Consider the following 19,946-nt stretch of genomic DNA (forward strand, 5'->3'; position numbering starts at 1 on the left):
CTCAAGGATGAAATAGATTGGAAAACCATACTAGTGGGGGATCTCAACCTTCTGCTTTCATAACTAGATAAATCAAACCAAAAAATAAATAAGAATGAATTAAGGGAAGTAAATGAAATGCTAGAAAAATTAGAGTTAATTGATATCTGGAGAAAAATGAACAGGGAAAAAATGTATGCACTTTCTTCTTAGTGGTACATGGCACATATTCAAAGATCAACCATGTACTATGGCATAGAAATATTGAAAACAAATGCAGAATAGAATAAATAATAAATGCAACTTTTTCAGATCATAATGTGATAAAATTAAAATGATTCATGTAAAGGCAAGTTTAAAATTAATTGGAAACTAAATAATTTAATTCTTCAAAACTGGTGGGTCCAACAAGAAATCATAGAAACAATTACAGACTTCATTAAGAGAATGACAAGGAGAAACATATCAAAAACTATGAGAGATAGCCAAAGCAGTACTCAGAAAAACTTATATATCTGAGTACCTATGGCAACAAAATCAAGAGGGAAGAAATAAATGAATTTGGCTTGCAAATTAAAAAATTAGAAAAAGTACAAATTAAAAATCCCAGATAAAAACTAAATTGGAAAATTTTAAAATTAAAGGAGAAATTAATAAAATAGAACATTAAAGAATTATTAAACTAATAAATAAAGACTAGGAGCTAGTACTTTGGAAAAACAAATAAAATAGATTAAGTACTTCTTAATCTAATAAAAAAAGAAAGAAGAGAATCAAATGAACTGTATGAAAGATGAAAAGGGTGATCTCACCTCTAATGAAGAGGAAATTAATGTAATTATTAAGAATTTTTTACACAATTAAATTGCAATAAATATGATAATCTAGGTGAAATGAATGAATATTTACAAAAATATAAATTGTCTAGATTAACAAAGGAAGAAATAGAATATAAATAATCCCATCTCAGAAAAAGAAATTGAACAAACCATCAGGGTACACCCTAAGAAAAAATACCCAGGGCCAGATGTATTCACAAGTGAATTCTATCAAACATATAAAGAACGACTTATCCCAATACTATACAAATTATTTGACAAAATAAACAAAGAAGTTCTAGCCAATTCCTTTTATGACACAAATATGTGTCATCCAAAGCCAGGTAGATCAACAACAGAGAAAGAAAACTACAGATCACTATCCTTATTGAACATAGATGCAAAAATCTTAGAGTACATGAAAAAAAAAAGCCAGCAAATCATCACAAGGATTATTCACTATGATCAGGTGGGATTTATACCAGGAATGTAAGGATGTTTTAATATTAGGAAAACCATCCATATAATTGGACATTAGAAAGACCAAACCATCAGAAATCACATGATTATCTCAACAGGTGCAGAAAAAGTTTTTGACAAAATACAACACTCATTCCTATTGAAAACACTAGAAAATATAGGAATAGCAGGGCCATTTCTCAAAATAATAAACAGTATACATTTAAAACCATCAGCAAGTATCAACTGCAATGGGGACAAGTTAGAAGCTTTCCCAATAAGATCAAGAGTGAAGCAAGGATGCCCATTATCACCTCCATTATTTAATAATGTTCTAGAAATGCTAATGATAGCAATCAAAGAAAAAGAAATTGAAGGTATCAAAATAGGCAATGAGGAGACCAAGCTATCACTCTTTGCAAATGATATGATGGTCTACTATAGAATCCTAGAGAATCAATCAAAAAGCTAGTCAAAATAATTAACAACTTTAGTAAAGTTGCAGGGTACAAGATAAACCCCCATAAATCGTCAGCATTTCTATATATTTCCAACAAAACTCAGCAGCAGGAGTTGGAAAGAGAAATTCCATTTAAAATCACTCTAGACAACACAAAATATTTATGAATCTATCTGCCATGTGTAGAGAAGATAGAAATTATAAGGCATGCAGCAAGAAAATAAGCTGGAGATTGATCAGCTGTCCATCAAAGGCAGATTTCATTTGGAATGTGATTGGGAAATGGAGGCAAGAGCCAACTGCTGACTGATTTTCTGGACTTCATGGCTAATGGTGGTAACTTTGAAGGAAGAAGCTGGGTTTATCTCTCGGACTTGATGTAATCAAGTTGGAGGTGTCCTGGCTGATTTGAAGGCAGAAGAAGGACAATTGTCCATATGTCTCTCTCTGACTTGCTCTGTTTCATGATAGTGACTGAATTGCCATTTCTCTCAATATCCTCCAACCTAAGACTCACTGTAAATAATAGTGAAGCCTCCAACCCTCTCACCTTCATCTTCCATCTTTTCCTGTTTTCCCCAATAAAACCTTACTTGAGATAAAGAAGAGAAAAGAGTATTTCCTCTGAAACATCATAGCCCACCCTGAATGACTTAGAAGGAGGCTGAAGAAGAAGGGGGAAGGGGAAACTGAAGGGAAGAAGAGGGGAGAAAGGGAGATTGGAAGAGGGAGAAAGGGAGGGTTAAAGGGAGGAGGGTAAGACAAAAGAAAGATAGCTGCCTGATCTATTAGTTGTCAAGTATCCATCAAATATGCCCCTCCAATATTATCTATTACACAAGATAAATGCAACAATTTGAACATAACTACAAAACACTTTCCACACAGTTAAAACTCAATCTAAATAATTGGAAAAACATTAATTGCTCCTAGGTGGGATGAGCTAATATAATAAAAATGACAATCCTACCCAAATTAATCTACTTATTCAGGACCATACAATCAAACTACAAATAAACTTTTTCATAGAATTAGAAAAAAATATAACAATGTTCATCTGGAAGAACAAAAGATCAAGAATATCAAGAGAAATAATGAAAAATAAAGATGAAGGATGGAGACCTAGCAGTAACAGATCTTAAACTGTACCATCCATGATATAAGTGGAAATTTTCTACCTTTGGACCATATTCCCCAGAATTCCTTTTGTGTATACCAGCATCCCTTTTCCTGCATCCTCATGTTTGCATTGTTATGTTATTGGCTATAACTTTCTGGGGTTTTGCACTCTTTGTCTCTTCCTTATCAAGATCATGGGTTGAGTTAGCTCCTTTTAACTCTAGTTTTTTATTTTAATAAATCTTATAAATATAATACTTGAGTTACTGTATATTAATTTTAATCCTCACAATTTGGCAACCACTTTGGAGAATGAATTCTCAAATTTTTAGTCAGATAGCTTTTTCAGTAACAATAATAAATTTGCCTAGTCTCCACCCATCACAAGAGTCTGATATCCAGGTCTCCCTGAGCTCTCCCAGCCCCACTGCCTTTGTGACTGCTGATTCTGGATGCCCACTTTCATTTGAGTAGCTTTTTCAGGAGTTCTTGGCTAAAAGAAATAAGTCGCTTCTCATACCCATCTGCCTACACTCCTGAAACTGCTAGCAGCCCCACCTCACCCAGTGTGCAGCCACAACCAGTCTCATCACAGGAGCCTGAAATTAAGAACTGTCTTTTTTCACAGAGGGTGACATATTAAAAAAAAAAAAAAAACTTCCACCACATTCCCTATGGCCACTTTCCCCCATCCCCCAGCCACGTGGGTTTCCAACCTGTTCTAGCCATTTTTCAGCATGGAAAAAAATCAAAACCACACTATTCAGCTTCACCCCTTCTAGTTTTTAAGATTTTTTTTTAAAGCTGACTTTGGGCTCCTACTAAAGGCTGCTACTAGAGGTTTTTTCACAGGGAGGTCACATAGTCAGAAATAAGTGGATTTGAAGTCAGAGATTTGGGGTTTTTTAAAGCCAGTCCTTCATATGCAAATACACTATTGTTTTCCCTCAAAGGTTTGTCCCTAAGGAGGAGGTGGAAAAAACCCTGATACTTTCCCAAGCCTCCTAGCTTCTTCACTCTGTAAATAAAACGTGTATTCTGCTTCTTCTTTTTCTTCTTTTTTTTTTTTTTGAGGAATGATACTCTTTCAAGGCATGCTTGAAACTTTGAAATAACAGTTTGAGTTGGAAGAGCTGAGAAGCTTACTTTGGCACTGTTTAATTCTTTTATTGGTAGTTTTTATTTTCATTGGAGATTACCCACTTTATTTATTTCTCCTTAAGATTATGCAACAAAAAGCTAGGCTGCTTGAATTCTAGACCAAACTGTAATATTTTGACAACATTTTGAAAATCTTAAATACTTTCAACATAAAGAATGGATATTCTGCCCAGTGTGTGTATGAGAGGGGTGACAAAAGAAATGCAAATGGATGATAAATACTGGGGAGGGGAAGAAAATGTAATGAGATTTGGTGGTGAATTTTAAACCTTTTAAGACTCCATTATTTTATTGCTTGCTAACTATTTTCAATTTGTTCCCCTCCATAATAGCGAACAAGTCTATTGGAACTGGAGAAGTGGATTTTTGAATTCACTGCGTGTACCCTGTAAATGCTTATTATATTTTGCTGATTGCTTTAAAGCCATATATTAATCTAATAAATATCTTTCTGTTACACTAAATCATTTTAATGTACTTTGTTTTGACTATTAAATATATTCTGTTATAATGTTTTTTATTTGTACATTTCTCCTGGGACTATACTAAAAAACATCATTGTGAAAACTCATAAACACCTTTTTCAATGGCAAAACCATAACTCCTTAGGGGTGCTGCATTTGTCACATAGATGATGATGAATGGACTTCATCAAAAAACTAGTTACAACTTGTATACAATCTTTAGAGAATTTAAGAACTTAAATTAATTTTAAGGGGTCTTCAGAAATTATTTTTAGGCAACTAGTAGCTTCTGAATGGATGGTTATATATATACATATATAAGAATATATAATATATGACATATTATATAAAAACATAATATAATATATAATATATATTAAAGGGAATGTTGAATTAAAAGGTGGAGAACAAAATAGAAGTTCCTGCCATAAAATTTTACATAAAGTAAGAAGCAAAAAGTAGCTTCTGTATGCATGATATTTTAACTCTTCAGTTTAATAACAGAACAATCTAAATTTCTTGGTGATATTATAGACCCCAAAAGGTTTTCATCAGAAGTATAGAGGTTTGTGTCTTTTCTAGGCTCTTCTGCCAATTTTGGAATAATGAGAGTAATTTAGTTTCTTAAAAATATCTTTGCCAAGGTTGAAAGATTTGCTTTCAACTTGCAAAAACTTGTGACAAGCATCCATCAGTTCATAGGTTTTTTTTTTTAATTTCATACAGCAAATAGCTATAAAGCAAATCATGTGAATCCTATATGATAGAGTTTCTTTGCTATTGTCATTAACTGGGCTGTTGTGAATTTTGAGGATTTTGGTACTTTATTTTATAAAACTGTTACTTTGTGAAAATCATTTGCACTCACACTGGTTCATGGCCAAGTTAAAAAGAAATGGATCTTATTTTGGGGTGAGGAACCTTTGTAGTCTACCTCTCCTTAGCTGACACAGTGTGTCACTGATTGTAAGCTGTATATTTCTGAATTTTAAGACTTTTTTATTATTGTTTTTCCTTGCATGTGCAATATAATATTCAAGTGTTTTTTCTCTTCCTTTTGTATTTGAAGCACATGTCAATGGTATTGAGAAGATTTTTTAAAAACTTTTTTGATTTTACAGTAATATAAGTTTAAAATACATTTGCCCAAATATCAATGCATACCCAAAAAGCTTTAGGCTATAGAAATAATGCCACTGATTATTAAAAAAAATATGAGACTTTGTTTAATGATTCTGTCTGATTCCAGGAAAAGGGAATACAAAAAGATCCACTGCATAGTGCCAAAGAAGCACAAAGCTACCTGCATAGTGCCAATAGAGCACAAAGTTGAAGAGACCAAACAATCCCAGTGGGATTGATAAAATTTTGAGCTGAGAGGGCAGAGATTTGATCTTGTGTGAAACTTGCAGTTGTGGCTGTTTAACATGTGTTAAATGCAGGACTTCCTTGTACCACACACTCTATATCAAATGCATAACGTTGATTGTTCTGGCTCCAGTATCCCTGGGAGAAAAGGTGAAATGAGATAAAGTAATGCTGTTTCCCAATTTGCTACTGGAATCTAGTCTCTTTTCTGTCTTTCATAGTGTGGCAAACTTTCAGTCCTGGCTGATTGGGTAAGTGAATAATTGCTTAAATCATTTTAATTGGGCCCAGATTCAAGGACCTGTTACAGATTTGTTCTTCCTTTACTTATATTTTTAGACCTAAGACTTTGATATTTTATAGTTCATCCACAAGTTATTTTTCCCTTTTATTTGTCTTTTTGATTTTTTTTTATTTCTTTGCTAATTGATGGAGAAAGTTTAAATTCTTTTGGGAGTAATTTTAGGATAAGAAACTTGCTACCTCCCTGAATCCATAAAGTGAACTGTTTAGAAAAGGTGCCATGAAGATGCTTGCAGAGACCACACACTATACTAGAAGATCCAGACTAAACTTTGAGATGTGTTAAATTGAACTTAGGGGGGTTGAATATATTTGTTTTGAATGTATACTCTTGTGCCAAAGGGGACTGCCCCCTAGTTAGCTTTTTGTCAATGCATCTAACAATCATTGGTTTTGCTCTTTTCTCCTTTTATCCAAAAATTATTGTAATTTATAAGTTAGTTATGTTTCCATGATCCTTTTGGGGATACTGGTCTCCCAAGAGTATCACAAGGTGGAATGTATAAGTGGAAATTTTCTACCTTTGGACTATGTTCCCCAGAATTCCTTTTGTGTCTCCCAGCACCCCTTTCTCTGCATCTTCACATTTGTGTTGTTACATTATTGGTTATAACTTTCTGGGACTCTGCTCTCTCTTCCTTGTTGAGATCCTGGCTTGAGTTACTGAGCTCCTTTTTAACTCTAGTTTTTATTTTAATAAATCTTATAAATATAATACTTGAGTTATCATATATTAATTTTAATTCTCACACTATAAAGCAGTGATTGTCAAAACAATATAGTACTGGCTGAGAGACAGAAGTATGGATCAATGGAATCGACTAGGGGTAAATGACCTCAGCAAGCTAGTGTTTGATAAGCCCAGAGATCCAAGCTTTGGGGATAAGAACTCACTATTTGATAAAAACTGCTGGTAAAATTGGAAATTGTATGGGAAAAATTAGATTTTGATCAACATCTTAGATCCTATACTAAGATAAATTCAAAAATGAGTAAATGACATATATAAAGAGTGAAATCATAAATAAGTTAGGCAAACATATAATAGTATACCTGTCAGATCTGTAGGAAAGGGAGGAATTTAAGACTAAGCAAGAGATAGAGACTATGGCAAAATGTAAAATGAATGACTTTGATTATATCAAATTAAAAAGGTTTTATACAAACACAAAAATCAATCCAACCAACAGTAGAAGGAAAACAACAAACTAGGAGAATATTTTTATAACAAAACTCTCTGACAAAGGTTTAATTTCCCAACTGTATAATGAACTAAGTCAAATTTACCAAAAAAAATCAAACCATTCAACAATTAATAAATGGTCAAGGGACATAAAAAGGCAGTTTTCAGATGAAGAAATAAAAATTATCAATAACCACATGGAAAAGTGTTCTAAATCCCTCCTGAGTAAAGAAATGCCAATTAAAACAAGTCCAGGGTAACACCTTACACCTATCAATCTGGCCAATAAGGCAGCAAAAGAAAGTGATAAATATTGGAGGGAATATGACAAAATTGGGACACGAATACATTGCTGGTTATTTGTGAAATGGTCCAACCATTCTGGAAGGCAATTTGGAACTATGCTCAAAGGGCTTTAAAAGAATGTCTGCCCTTTGATCCAGTGATACCACTGCTAGGTTTGTACCCCTGTAATATAACAGGGAAAAGGGAGAATGGAAATGGAGTCTCTTCCTTTTAAAACAGGGACAGAGTGAGAGGAGGTGTTGTTTAGCCAGAGGAGAGAAAAAGAATGGATTTTGTCTTTTCCCCCTTAGCCCTCATCTGACTAGACCCCCTCACTATGGCTGCCTTCAATTCCTACTGGCAGGCTCTCTAGGATCTTTGTTGGAAGAGGCTTCAGGTAGTAAGCCTTTTTCTTCTGTGGAGAGAGAAACCCCTTCTCCTTCCCCTTCAATTCAGGCTGTCTTCTAATAAAGCTGGAGTCAGTGCTGGGTCTCAATGACTGAGTTTATTCAAGGGAAGCAGGAAAGGGTTGATGAATAGTAAAAATTGAGATTCAAGAGGGAAAGAGGGAGAGGGGGTCCCTATCTCATTAACATCCTTACCCCCAAAGTTAGGTAGATCAGGTCTGATAACCTGAATCCCTGAGGAGTTCAGAGTAGAGAAACCCCAGTTTCTTGGCTGGCACAGAAAGTGTCCCCAAGTTCAAGGTTCAAAAGGAGTTGTAGAGATCTTCTTTGTGGACTGCTTGTCTCTCAAAGTCCTTGTCCATTGGCTGGATTTAGGATCAGAAATTCAAGGAGAGAAAGATCACTGACTTTGAGATTCAGTCAGAGTCCAAAATAAAAAACAAACAAACAAACAAAAAAAAAACCTCTGCCCAAGTACTCTCTGCCAGGAGTCCGTTTCAACTGTCTGGATCAGCTTTTTCTCTTCCTCCAAGGTTCCAAGTTCCTTTTTGCCCATCCCCCCTTTGCTGCTTGCAGGATTCTTGTAGCTCTTCCAGGCTTATTCCCAAAGTTTCCAGATTTCTCTCTCTAACACTCCAAAGAGATAATAAGGAAAAAGACTTGTACAAAAATATTTATAGCCATGCTCTTTGTGTGGTCAAAAATTGGAAAATGAGGGGTGTCCATCAATTGGGGAATGGTTGAACAGATTGTGGTATCTGGTGGTGATTGAATATTAATGTGCTTAAAGGAATAATGAACTGGAGGATTTCTACAGGAACTGGAAAGACCTCCAAGAATTGATGCAAAGCAAAAGGAGCAGAACCAGAAGAACAATGTACACAGAAAATGATACTTTATGGAAGAATAGAATGTAATGGACTTTTATACTACTAGCAATGCAATGACCCAGGACAATCCAGAGGAACTTGTGAAAAGGAATGCTATCCACATGCAGAGAAAGAACTGTGGTAATAGAAATGCAGAAGAAAAATATATGATTGATCATATAGTTTGATAGGGATTTGATTAGGACTTTGATGTTAAAAGATCACTCTATTTAAAATATGAATAACATGGAAATAGGTTTTGAACAATGCTACATGTATAACCCAGTGGAATGGTTTGTCAGCTAGAGGAGGGAGAAGGGAAGTATGTAGGGGGGTGTACAAGGGAATGACCAGAAGCAAAGAAAATTTGAAATTTGGAGAAATGCTTCAGAAGATGAGCAGATGAAACCTCAAGACCTGAGGGGATGGGATGGAATTCCAGTCAGGCTCAAAAGCATTTGGAGGAGAAAACCCAATGTTCTTATCTTGGGCTCTTTGGAGCTGGGAGGGAGAACTATTTTGGTTCTTAAAATACCCAAATCTCTCAATCCTGTTATCTGAGCAGAAGAAAGATCTCATTTTTCAACTGGAAACAATCTTTGAGATAAAAACTCTCTTTTTCCCTTTGGGGAACGCAGAGCTTATTTCTGAAGAACATTCCTTAGTCAGACCCTCAAGAGCTTTATAGGGAAGAAATGTTGTCCTTTTCTATTACCCTTTCAACATCTTTATATCCAAATAAACTAAACATCTTAATTTATAATAGAAACTGAATCAGAGTCCATGTGTTAGGAGAGGAACTTCAAACCCATCATTTCAAAAAGGAGGCTGAGGGGAAATCTCACTTACGTTTTAGTCTAGCCAGACTGAATCAATTTAAAACAGCTCAGCTTGGGGAAAGGGTGACAAGTGTCATATTATATTCAATTCCCAAATAGCTGAACTTTGGTTCCTCTTCTTTAAAGTCCCCCTCACTAATATGTGGGAGAGGGGAGGATCATAAATCATGTAACCATGATAAAATATTCTAATTTTTTTAAAAAAAAGAAATGAAAAGAAGAAAATAATTCTAAACAATATAAAGAAAGAATGTGTTTCAGGACATATCTAAAGATAGCTGACAGTAAGTGATTAGACTTTGAGGAAAGGCTAGAACATATAGACCTAGTAATCATCTATGTAGAGGACAACTGAACACATAAGAGCTGATGACACTACAGACAGAGTGCTCTCATAGGGGAAAAGAAGGTGGCCTAGGACAGTAGAGGGTGGAGAGGAGAGACCCTCTTTGGCAATTGAGAGACCATTGATAACTTTGAAGAGAATTCTTTCAGTTGACTGATGAGTATGGAAGCCATTCTGCTGAGAGTTTGGAAGAGACTGAAAAAAGGAGAAAGTGATGTATTGATCAGTTCAGTACAAAATTCATTGTGGCTCAAATTTTTAAAATGCTGTTTAGTTGAAGAAGGGATTGTCAGCATAACAATTGCACCCAGAACAAGAGTTGTAATAAGTGCCCAGGGTACATGGTATGAAATGCAGTCTCAAATCAAGATTGAAAATAAGTTCAGTGCAGGATGTTCAAGAAACTATGGTTACTATCCAATGGAAGGGGAATCAAATAGAAACCTTGAGACACTATAACAAGCTATCCTGAGGGGTAGGAATCATGGAGGAGAAGAGGAAACAAATGCTTTGCTAACTTAATATTTTGGAAATTAATGATTGCATATTGTAAAACAGCCCATCCTCCACTGCTAAGGGATTCAAGTGTTTATTCTTGGTACTCAGGAACAAAAACCCAGTAGCCTAAGTTACTACTCTACTTATAATCTTTGGACTATCTTTATTTTTACCTTTTAAGCAGCTGCTTTGGAGCATATGGAACTTTTGATCGCATCCTAAAGAAGCTATAAATCTCTTAACCTTTTGAAGTCCAAGGTCCTTGGCTACCAGAGAAGTGTGCCTCATCTAATTGTCACCAATTTCTTAATCATTTGCCCCCAATAAAACCTCAGAAGAAAGAAACCAAGTCAAAAGTAATTGCTTCGTATTTTTATATAGTTCTGGAAGACAATATTAGAAAATACAGGAGGAATCTGGAAAGCGAAGTCAGATAAAGGAACCTGCTGATCATCTGAGATGGCCAAGATTTCCTGGATATCACTCATACTCAGGTAGAATGAATTTGTCTTCTTCTAGAAAATACCAAATGGAAAGTCAATGATGGGTCCTTGGGATTACATAATAAAGCATAAGTGAGAGTTTCTCATGAGATGTCAGGATCCAGCCCCAGGGTGCAAGAGGTACAGAAAATATTTATTCAACACTAGCAGAGAAATCTAAAGGGAGACTGAAGCCTATTTGAAATATTAAAAAAAAAAAGGCCATTCATCCCTCTGGCATGTGGAAGATCACCTTCCTATAGCTAAGGTGAACTGAGTAGCCACTTAAATCCCAGCTGAGGTATGGATTCTAGATTATTCTGGAAGATGCTGTAGAATTATTTAAAGCTCACTTACCTGAAATAGAGTCAAAGGTGCATTCCTCTGCAGAAACAAAGAGATGTGCAATTAATTTATTTGCCAAAAATACTTCCTATCACAGAACTCTTAAGCTGGAAAATGGTTTAAGCAACTAGACATGGTCTGCTAAGAAGTTAAGATAAAATTATTTCTAAGGAGAAGAAACAACTAGAATGGAGAAGAAAGGAAGGGGGTGTAAGATAGAAAATGAAGAGACAGGGTAAGGTAGATCCAAAATTCCCTTCTCTTTACCTTCTATTCTGGGAAAGATGATTTTTCTTTCATCAAATCCTTCCTTCTTGCTGAACAATTTAAACTCCTTAATAGCTTCCTGGTTTGCATACATGTATGGAGCTGCAGAAAGATATCAAAATAAATAAATTATTAGTTCTCACTAGAACCTTCTTTGATCCTTGTCTCTATAATAGTCATCATTTATAATGAAAGTCTATGGTTTTTGTACCTTGGTTAGTTAAACTGACAGCATGAAGAACAGGAAATAACTTAGGGGAGTCAAAAAGTTTAGTTCTCTTTTTCTTCTGCCAACAAATTTTTTACCTCAAGTGCTCCTCACATCATCATCTCTATAGAAAATGCCCATGTAAATCTCCCACACTTATACTTAATAAAATAGTCCTAATGCCCTAAAATCTGAAGGAAGGTGAAAAAGAGTAAGACATGAAGACATGTATATTTGCCTTCTTCCTCTTTCCCCTTCTTTGAAAAAAGCAGGATTTCCCTCAAGCTGACTCACTAAGGACAAATCTAGACTACCATCAAACATGTAGCAGACAAAATTTTTTAGATAATTAATGGAATACGCTGGCCACTTTCCATGATTCTAATTTGTATCAAATTTAAAATGGAAGGGGATGGAGAATTCCTAGAACATAGAGGAACATCCCCCACCCCTGGGGGAATCCAGGTGGACAGGTTCCAATAGCTGTTCTACATAGTGACATGCTTCTCCTACTGAGATTCATAGAATTACATGTTACTTACCCAGAAGTTTGGCCACTCTGATTTGCTCACCAAGGAGCTCACCCTCATAAAGGATAATCCAATGATCTGTCACAGACATCTTGGTTATATACACCTGGAGTTTACCCTCATCTATGAGAAGTTGTAAAGAGATATAACTTTAGCATTCTCAGTCCTCTTAGAAAATATTCCCAAAGAGCCTGGGACAAGCTTTAGATTCACAATTCTGATAAGCAACCTGTAACCAAGAAGCATAAGGATCTGACTAGGAAAATTTCTCTTCATCTTCACATAGTACTTTGTTTTGTACCTTGCTAATAAATTTTATGCTACAATGTTGTCTGTTAGAAGATCAAAGGATCCAATGACTGAATTTTCAGAGGCTTTAAAAACATCTATTCTAACCACTTATGTTACAGTTGAAGAAACAGAATATTAAAGAACTTAATTAATTTACATAGTAAGAGAGAAAGTGTGGTATAAAAGATAGAGAAAAGTGGATCTGAATTCAAGTGTCACATAAAAATACTTGCTTTCAGCCAAAGAAGCTCATTTAACTCTTTCAGGATCCCTGGCAATTCTCTAAGATTGTTAGTTGGATTGCAAATAGTGATCTGCGTTGATATAGAATTTAATCTCTAGGAGTTCCTAATATCAGTAAAATCATAGGTCAAGTCCAAGGTCACATAAGTGTTATTGTCAGGAGAGAGAGGTATTGGCTGTAGGTAATGTCCAGGGATTCAGGCTGACAATAGCCAGGGACAGCTCTACAACCATTTTCAGCTCTGAAGAAGCTACAGAAGAAAGAGACCATCATCCTTTTCCCCCCTTAGATCTTTGGAGAGGGGGGAGATGGCATGGGCATTGTATCTCCAGAAACTCAGGAAAATCATTCCTCTTCTCTCTTAGGCCCTTATGACTCTTAACCTAAAATACCTGACCGTGGAGATTACCCTCCTTTGATTGCCCCATTGAATTGAGATGGAAGAATATAAAATCTCAGAATGGAGGCATTGAGGGGGCAACCTCCAAGTTGTTCCACTTATGCTGTCTTGCTGGCAAAGGATTTAACATTACTAGTAAATCTCTCTCTTATCTTTAAAAAAAATCACTTACTCATAGTGAATTTGTTGAGTTCAACTGTTTTCTCAAGTTTTGTTTTACTGTTTTGGCACTCGCCATTCTTCCTGGAAAACAGAATGTGTGCATTTGAATAGTTTTGCTGGAGAGAAGAAATAATGTTATCAAAAAGTTTGGTTTGGTTCCCTTGCCCCTGACACAGTTCTCAACTAAGGAAAGTACAGCAGGAGCAGATCAGTATCCCAGTCTGTGCTCTGATTATTTCCACTTATAAAGAACTGAGTGATCTTCCATTCATCTTTTCACCATCAAATATTCTAAGGATCAAATTAGGAATCATGGAATACCATGATCTCTAAGGAATCAAATGATCCCAAAGGATATGGTGAGAGATAAATGGTTTGAGTAGACTGAAATTTGTATTCTAATATAATTTGTGTCATAAATGGTATGAGATGGAGGCATTGACAGGGAAATGAGGAAAGTTAGAGGAGACCTGAGCTCATTTAGAAATAAACAATTACACAGTAACTCAGAAAACCAACCAATGGATGCTAAGTAAGCATTTCACTCATTGGGGATAAAAATAAACCTAATCTCCATATATAAAAACATAACTGTTCTTCCTTTCTCATTCTGCCAGCCAAGATGCACAAAGGGAAGAGGGCCAAGGGAAGAAGGTGGCCCCGGCCCCTGCTGTTGTGGAAAAGCAGGAGGCCAAGAAAGTGATCAATCCTTTGTTTGAAAAGCAGCCCAAGAATTTAGGCATTGGTCAGGATATCCAGCCCAAAAGGGACCTCACCCACTTTGTCAAATGGCCTTGATACATTAGACTGCAGAGTCAAAGGTCTTTCCTTTATAAGTGATTGAAAGTGTCACCAGTAATCAACCAGTTTACCCAGGCTTTGGACCATCAGACAGCTATTCAGCTGCTTAAATTGGCTCACAACTACAAACCTGAGACAAAGCAAGAAAAGAAGCCAAAGGCTGCTGGCTCAGGCTGAACAAAAAGCTGCAGGCAAAGGGGATGCTCCCACTAAGAGACCATCAGCAGTTGTTAATACTGTTACTACCCTGGTAGAAAACAAAAAAGCACAATTGGTAGTGATTGCACATGATGTTGATCCCATTGAGCTTGTGGTTTTCCTACCTGTTTTGTGCTGAAAAATGGGGGTTCCTTACTGTATTACTAAAGGGAAAGCCAGATTGGGTCAATTAGTTCACAGAAAGACTTACACAAGCATTGCCTTTACACAGGTTAACCAGGAAGATAAGGGAGCAAAACTAATTGCAATTATATATGTGAGATCTGTCACCACTAGGGTGGCAATGTTCTGGGTCCAAAATCAGTGGCTTGTATTGCCAAGCTAGGAAAGACAAAAGTTAAGGAACTTGCAACTAAATTGGGTTAAATTATGCTTGATTTTTCCCTACATAAAAATAAAAATTTAAAGAAAAAAATAAATATTAAGCATGCTCAGCTTAAGTTAGCAAAGGATATAAGATAATTGACTCTCAAGGAATAGATGAGCTGATAGGACTATTATATACAAACTACTTACTTCATTAAAACATTGATCTCCATATTACCATCATCAAGTTGCTGGATTATAACAGGTGGAAAGGCCTTAGGCCTCTTCTCCTTAGTTAATTCCTTGTCTTCCACAATAGCCTTTATAAAGAATATGCTCTAGAGAGAATCATGATAGGAATTGAGGAAGGAAAAATGGAGGAAAGTCTCTCTCCTGCACAAACTTTCTTAGCCAAGTCCTTTTTTACTTGGCCCCCTCTCTTTATCAACACCAACTCTAAAGCAAAAACTGACCATGAGCCTCTACCTAAGAGACCATGATAGACTCAGAGAAAGAGGTCAATAATTTCAGTTGAAGTATCCTTGAGATCCAAACCTATGAAGTTGCCTTAAATGTTACCTATCCCAATTTGAAGTGGAGATTTAGCACTGAACCCACAAACTAAATCCCTGTCCATAGTGTCTTTGAATCTTTTGAGACTTAATTCTACTTTGGAACATAACTCATTTGGAATGTTCATAGGCATGTATAAAATGAACTAGGTTATATACCTCATTTTCAGTTTGCTCTGGACAGAGTAAATAAAATAAAAAATTAGAAAAGAGTAAAATCCTTTATCTGGCATAAACTTCCTGAACTGACTTGCCCCACACAGACTCAATTAAATATTTTCTAGTTGAGTCCATACCTTTAAAGTTACTGCCTCCCTTCAGAAAAGAACCCAGGGGGGTCATAATTCTAAAATGACAAACTCTTACTAGCATACATTCCTCCCTCCAAACCACATGCTCTCCCAATACAATCTCACCTCAAATACTTCTTCAGAAGATTGTAACTCCTTAACTTGGAGAATGAAGAATAGGCATAGAACAAGGCTGAGGAAAAGAATCTTCATCTTGACAAACTTTCACAAGATCTTCCCTAAAATCAAACACCCAGGGATGCTGGTTAAAAATATATGTGCTCCTCTCTTAAAATTTGTCTCTATTTATCTTGATATCAAGTATAAAAATAAAAACTTATCTCTCTTTTGCACAATTCTTCACCTAGTCACACAATTGGGCAACAGAGGTTAAAGGACAAGTGAAATAGCATAATATTATGTTTGGAAGCATAATGTCTTTCTGATTTTTCAATGACTATTCATTTAAATTCATCCAAAGAATCAACACTACTTGTTTTTTTAGTGTCTGCATCCTCCATTAGTTTTAATAATTGAAGCATTTGTTTGGTGGGAAAGAGATTGTCATTAAAAAGGGAACAAAGGTTCTTTAGTTAGAGTAAAAAAAAAATCAATGACTTTATTACAACTTAACCACCCACGGTTCTACCTCCTCACTTTTTCTAACATATTTTGTGAAGTTTTTCAGATATATTGGAGACCTCCCTCTTTAACACTGAACAAGTCACAAGTCAGGGTATCTGGCTTTCATATCCAATTCTGATACTCACTTAACTTAGAACAAGGTTATTCACTTCTCAATTGTAAAAAGCTTTATCGTTTTCCCTTTTCATTGTTCTAACTACTCTGAATCAGTTTATGGGAAAATCCTCAAAACCTGGAGCAGATTTTCCCCTGAAAAAAAAAAGGGAGTCATACAGACTAATTTTCTATTTAGACACAAGTTGAATGTGATTTTGGTTATGTTAAGTTTTATTTTTTCTCTCTTATTTAAGAATATCAAAGTAGTTCTCCCTGATAATCTCTTGTGCAATGCTATATGAACTCTTTTTTTTTTTTTTAATTTACTGTGGCTTTCTGGCAGTCCAGTGATTCTTAGGTTATCTCTCCTGGATCTCTTTTCCAGGTTAGTTGTTTTCCCTGTGAGATACTTCTATATTTTCAATCTTTTGAATGTGTTTTATTGTTTCCTACTGTCTTATAAAGTTATTAGCTTCTATTTTCTTTTTTGAGGATTTGTACTTTTTTTAAAAGAGTTATTTCCTTTTTTAAAATTTGAATTTCCTTTTTTAGAAATCTTTTTCTTCAGTGAGTTTTTGCTCTAAGCTGACTTTTTCTATCATTTTTTTTCTAATTTTTTTCTAAGTCTTTTATTATTGATTTTTAATAGTATCTTGGAACTATTCCGGAGTGCATTTTGTGCCTAATGTGCTTTCAGATTTGCTTTGGGTCTGACATGCTTTTGGGATCCATTTTGGCATTGCTGTCCTCTTCTACACTTTCATTTTGGACCTTTTGCTGAAATAGTTTTCCAGGGTCAGATATTTTCTCTTTATTTTTCACTCCATTTGTAAAGGGGGGGGGATTTTCCATGGTCTGGCCTACATGTTAAGAATCAGCTTCACTTCTGGGGTGATACAAGTACTACCCCTGGGTACCCCATGGTGCCACATATAGAAGATTTAGGTGGATTTCACTCCTCATCTCCCCCTGGTGTTGGAAGTACTGAAATTGTTTTTTCACTTAGTATTCTCTCCTACTGTGCTTAGATCAGGTCACTCCACAAGCTTCTCAGTATGTGTTTGCACCAGGCTGATTTTCATACTACAGAATCTTCTACTTTTGCTTCTTTCCCCATTGAGAGATAGATCCTTCCTGCAACCACTTTACATTTTCTTTGGCTGAAACTATGTTTCCCTCATTCTTCTGTTGGTTCTGTCACTACAAATTTTGTTCTGAGACATTTTTTGATTTTGTGGTTGTTTAGAGATGGGTTTGTAGAATCTCAGGACATTCTTTACTCTAACATCTTGGTTGCCAGATGCAGAATTCTAGGTCAAGTTTTACTGGAAAATGTTCCCCAGCTTCAACCCAAAGAAAGTAACTTTTTTGCTGATTTCTTGAACAGGTGAAGCTCCTATTCTACTCCTATGGGTCATAGACAAATTCTGACCTGGTTTCTACATGGTGAGATTTGAAGGAGATATGGCAGACCAGAATTTTCCCTGTCTTTCCAGTCAAGATCAGGTTCTTTGGAGCTTTTAAAATTGTCTTTTCACCTATTTAAAGGTAATCTAGTCTTATTTGTGGGTTATTTAGCTAAGTAAAAGTCTTACTTAGCTCCTCCTAGGAAGCTTGATCTCTTGATCAGATCTCTTGAAAGCTTAACTCTCTGACTTACTGAAAATCAGTTATCTTATTTATTTAAAGTTTGGCAGAAAACCAATAATTGACAAATATTTATTGAGCCACTACTGTGTGCCAGTAATTGTGCTAGATAATAGGCAAAACTGAAACAGTCTCAGGCCTCAAGAACTGTATGTACATTCTGAAAAAAAAAAGTAACATGTAAATATATAATGTGAACTTTAGATTATTCCACCCTACTTAGTCTAACAAAAGCAGGAATGTCTACACCCATACTTAAGGATTAAGTATTTAGGACGATGGCCTATGACAGACATGTGCTAGCAAATGACAAATTAGAAACAACTGACAGATGCCTGGGCTGTCCTAAGTCAAACTTAAGCTACCATTGGTATATGTGAGATGCAGGAAAGTGAAGTAAAAACAATCTATATATTTTGTGTCATTTCCTCTCTCCAGCCTCTTTGGCGGTGGGGAGGTAGCTGGCGGCTGTGTGCTGAGTGTTACGGCATCTTGGCATGGCAGCTGCTATTGTCTGGGTTTAGCAGTGAGTTTTCCTTGATACCATACTGGAGGAAGCCTAGTTCAGGTGAGGCATCTTTACTGAGCTCTCTCAGAGTTTAGGCTGATTCTTTCTCCTTTACCTTCCAAACACTATCCTCTTAGAAAGCCATTAATCTTCTTCAGAGACCTCGTAGTGGGGGACTTTGAACTCCCCTGTTCTGCCTGGCTGGAGAAATCCTATGCTTTTTCCCTCTCTTTTCTCCTTAATTCCTTCCCTCTATATTAATTAAACCACCATAAATCTCCAAACTGACTTGGGTATTTTATTTGGGATATTCCCTGGTGACCAAAATTAATTTAGATTAGGTAACAACCCTAAAATTATCCTTACAATAATCATATACAAAATTAATATGTATATATTAAGATAAATAGATAGATAGATAGATAGATAAATTATTACCAAGTATTTTCAGGGGCAAGAGAAGCATTAGTAACTGGTAAGAATAAGAACAGCTTTATTCATAAGGTAGCATTTAATATGTATTTTTAAGGAAGCTACTGCAGAAGAAGAAGAAGAAGAATCCCTGCCTGGTCCTTCCATCCTTTCTAAAGACATATATGAATGTCCAATATATATTTCATTGTTGACTTTTTTAGAAATAAAGTTACCAGATTGAAAGATCAGCAGAATAGTGCAGGGATAGCTAAATTTTATATCAGCAATATAGAAGTCAATTCATATTATCTGTATGGATAAGATAATATAATTGATAATATAATTAGGTGGTTCCGTATTCACTGAGTTCAAAAAGTAGTCATAAATAGCTCAATGTTATCTTAGAGGTGAATCTCTAGTATAGTACCTAAAAGATTTTAGGTTTGTGCCTTTCAAAATATTAATCTAGAGGAAGGCAGTGGTGACAAGCTTATCACATTTGTAATTGACATGAAGCTAACACTTAGATAAATGAGAATCCCAAGGGCAACAAGGTGGCTCATTGAATAGAGAGCAAGGCTTAGAGATGAGATGTTCTGAATTTCAATTTAGCCTCAGATACTTCCTAGCTGTGTGACCCTGGACAAGTCATTAAGTCCCATATTATCTAACCCCTATAACTTTTCTTCCCTGAAACTCATACTTAGTGTCAATGCTTAGACAATTGTTTAAATTGTTTATATAGATATATTTAAGTGGTTTGAATAGATAAATAAATCAAGATCCCCAATAATCCAGACAGGCTAGAATGATGGGTCCCATGTAAGGAGATGAGACATAATGAGGATACATGGAAAACCCTATACAAGGATTCAGAAAGTCACCTTCACAAGATGAGGAATGCTCTACAACAGTTCACTTGAAAAAGATTCAGTGATTCTAGGGACTTTCAAGTTCAAAA

The 19,946-nt window shown here is 35.6% G+C and overlaps 1 protein-coding gene and 1 pseudogene across 2 annotated transcripts; one reads left to right on the forward strand and one right to left on the reverse strand.

Moving 5' to 3' along the window:
- Positions 1-10,915: 10,915 nt before the first annotated feature.
- On the reverse strand, positions 10,916-15,995 carry LOC103097229 (late lactation protein B-like). Of its 2 annotated transcripts, none has more exons than XM_007475361.3 (7): positions 15,802-15,995; positions 15,024-15,151; positions 13,498-13,568; positions 12,403-12,513; positions 11,653-11,754; positions 11,398-11,424; positions 10,916-11,070 (listed from the first exon to the last, which is right to left on the reverse strand). In XM_007475361.3, exons 1-7 carry the CDS (start codon positions 15,886-15,888, stop codon positions 11,039-11,041), a joined length of 558 nt encoding a protein of 185 aa, XP_007475423.1. In that variant the 5' UTR covers positions 15,889-15,995; the 3' UTR covers positions 10,916-11,038. The 2 variants fall into 2 exon arrangements, with proteins under 2 accessions (XP_007475423.1, XP_007475422.1); XM_007475360.3 differs by having other exon boundaries at positions 10,916-11,073; positions 15,802-15,993.
- On the forward strand, positions 13,937-14,873 carry LOC100616770 (60S ribosomal protein L7a-like; annotated as a pseudogene).
- Positions 15,996-19,946: the final 3,951 nt, after the last annotated feature.

Source organism: Monodelphis domestica, chromosome 1 (genome assembly GCF_027887165.1).
Source record: "Monodelphis domestica isolate mMonDom1 chromosome 1, mMonDom1.pri, whole genome shotgun sequence".
Lineage (NCBI taxonomy): Eukaryota > Metazoa > Chordata > Mammalia > Didelphimorphia > Didelphidae > Monodelphis > Monodelphis domestica.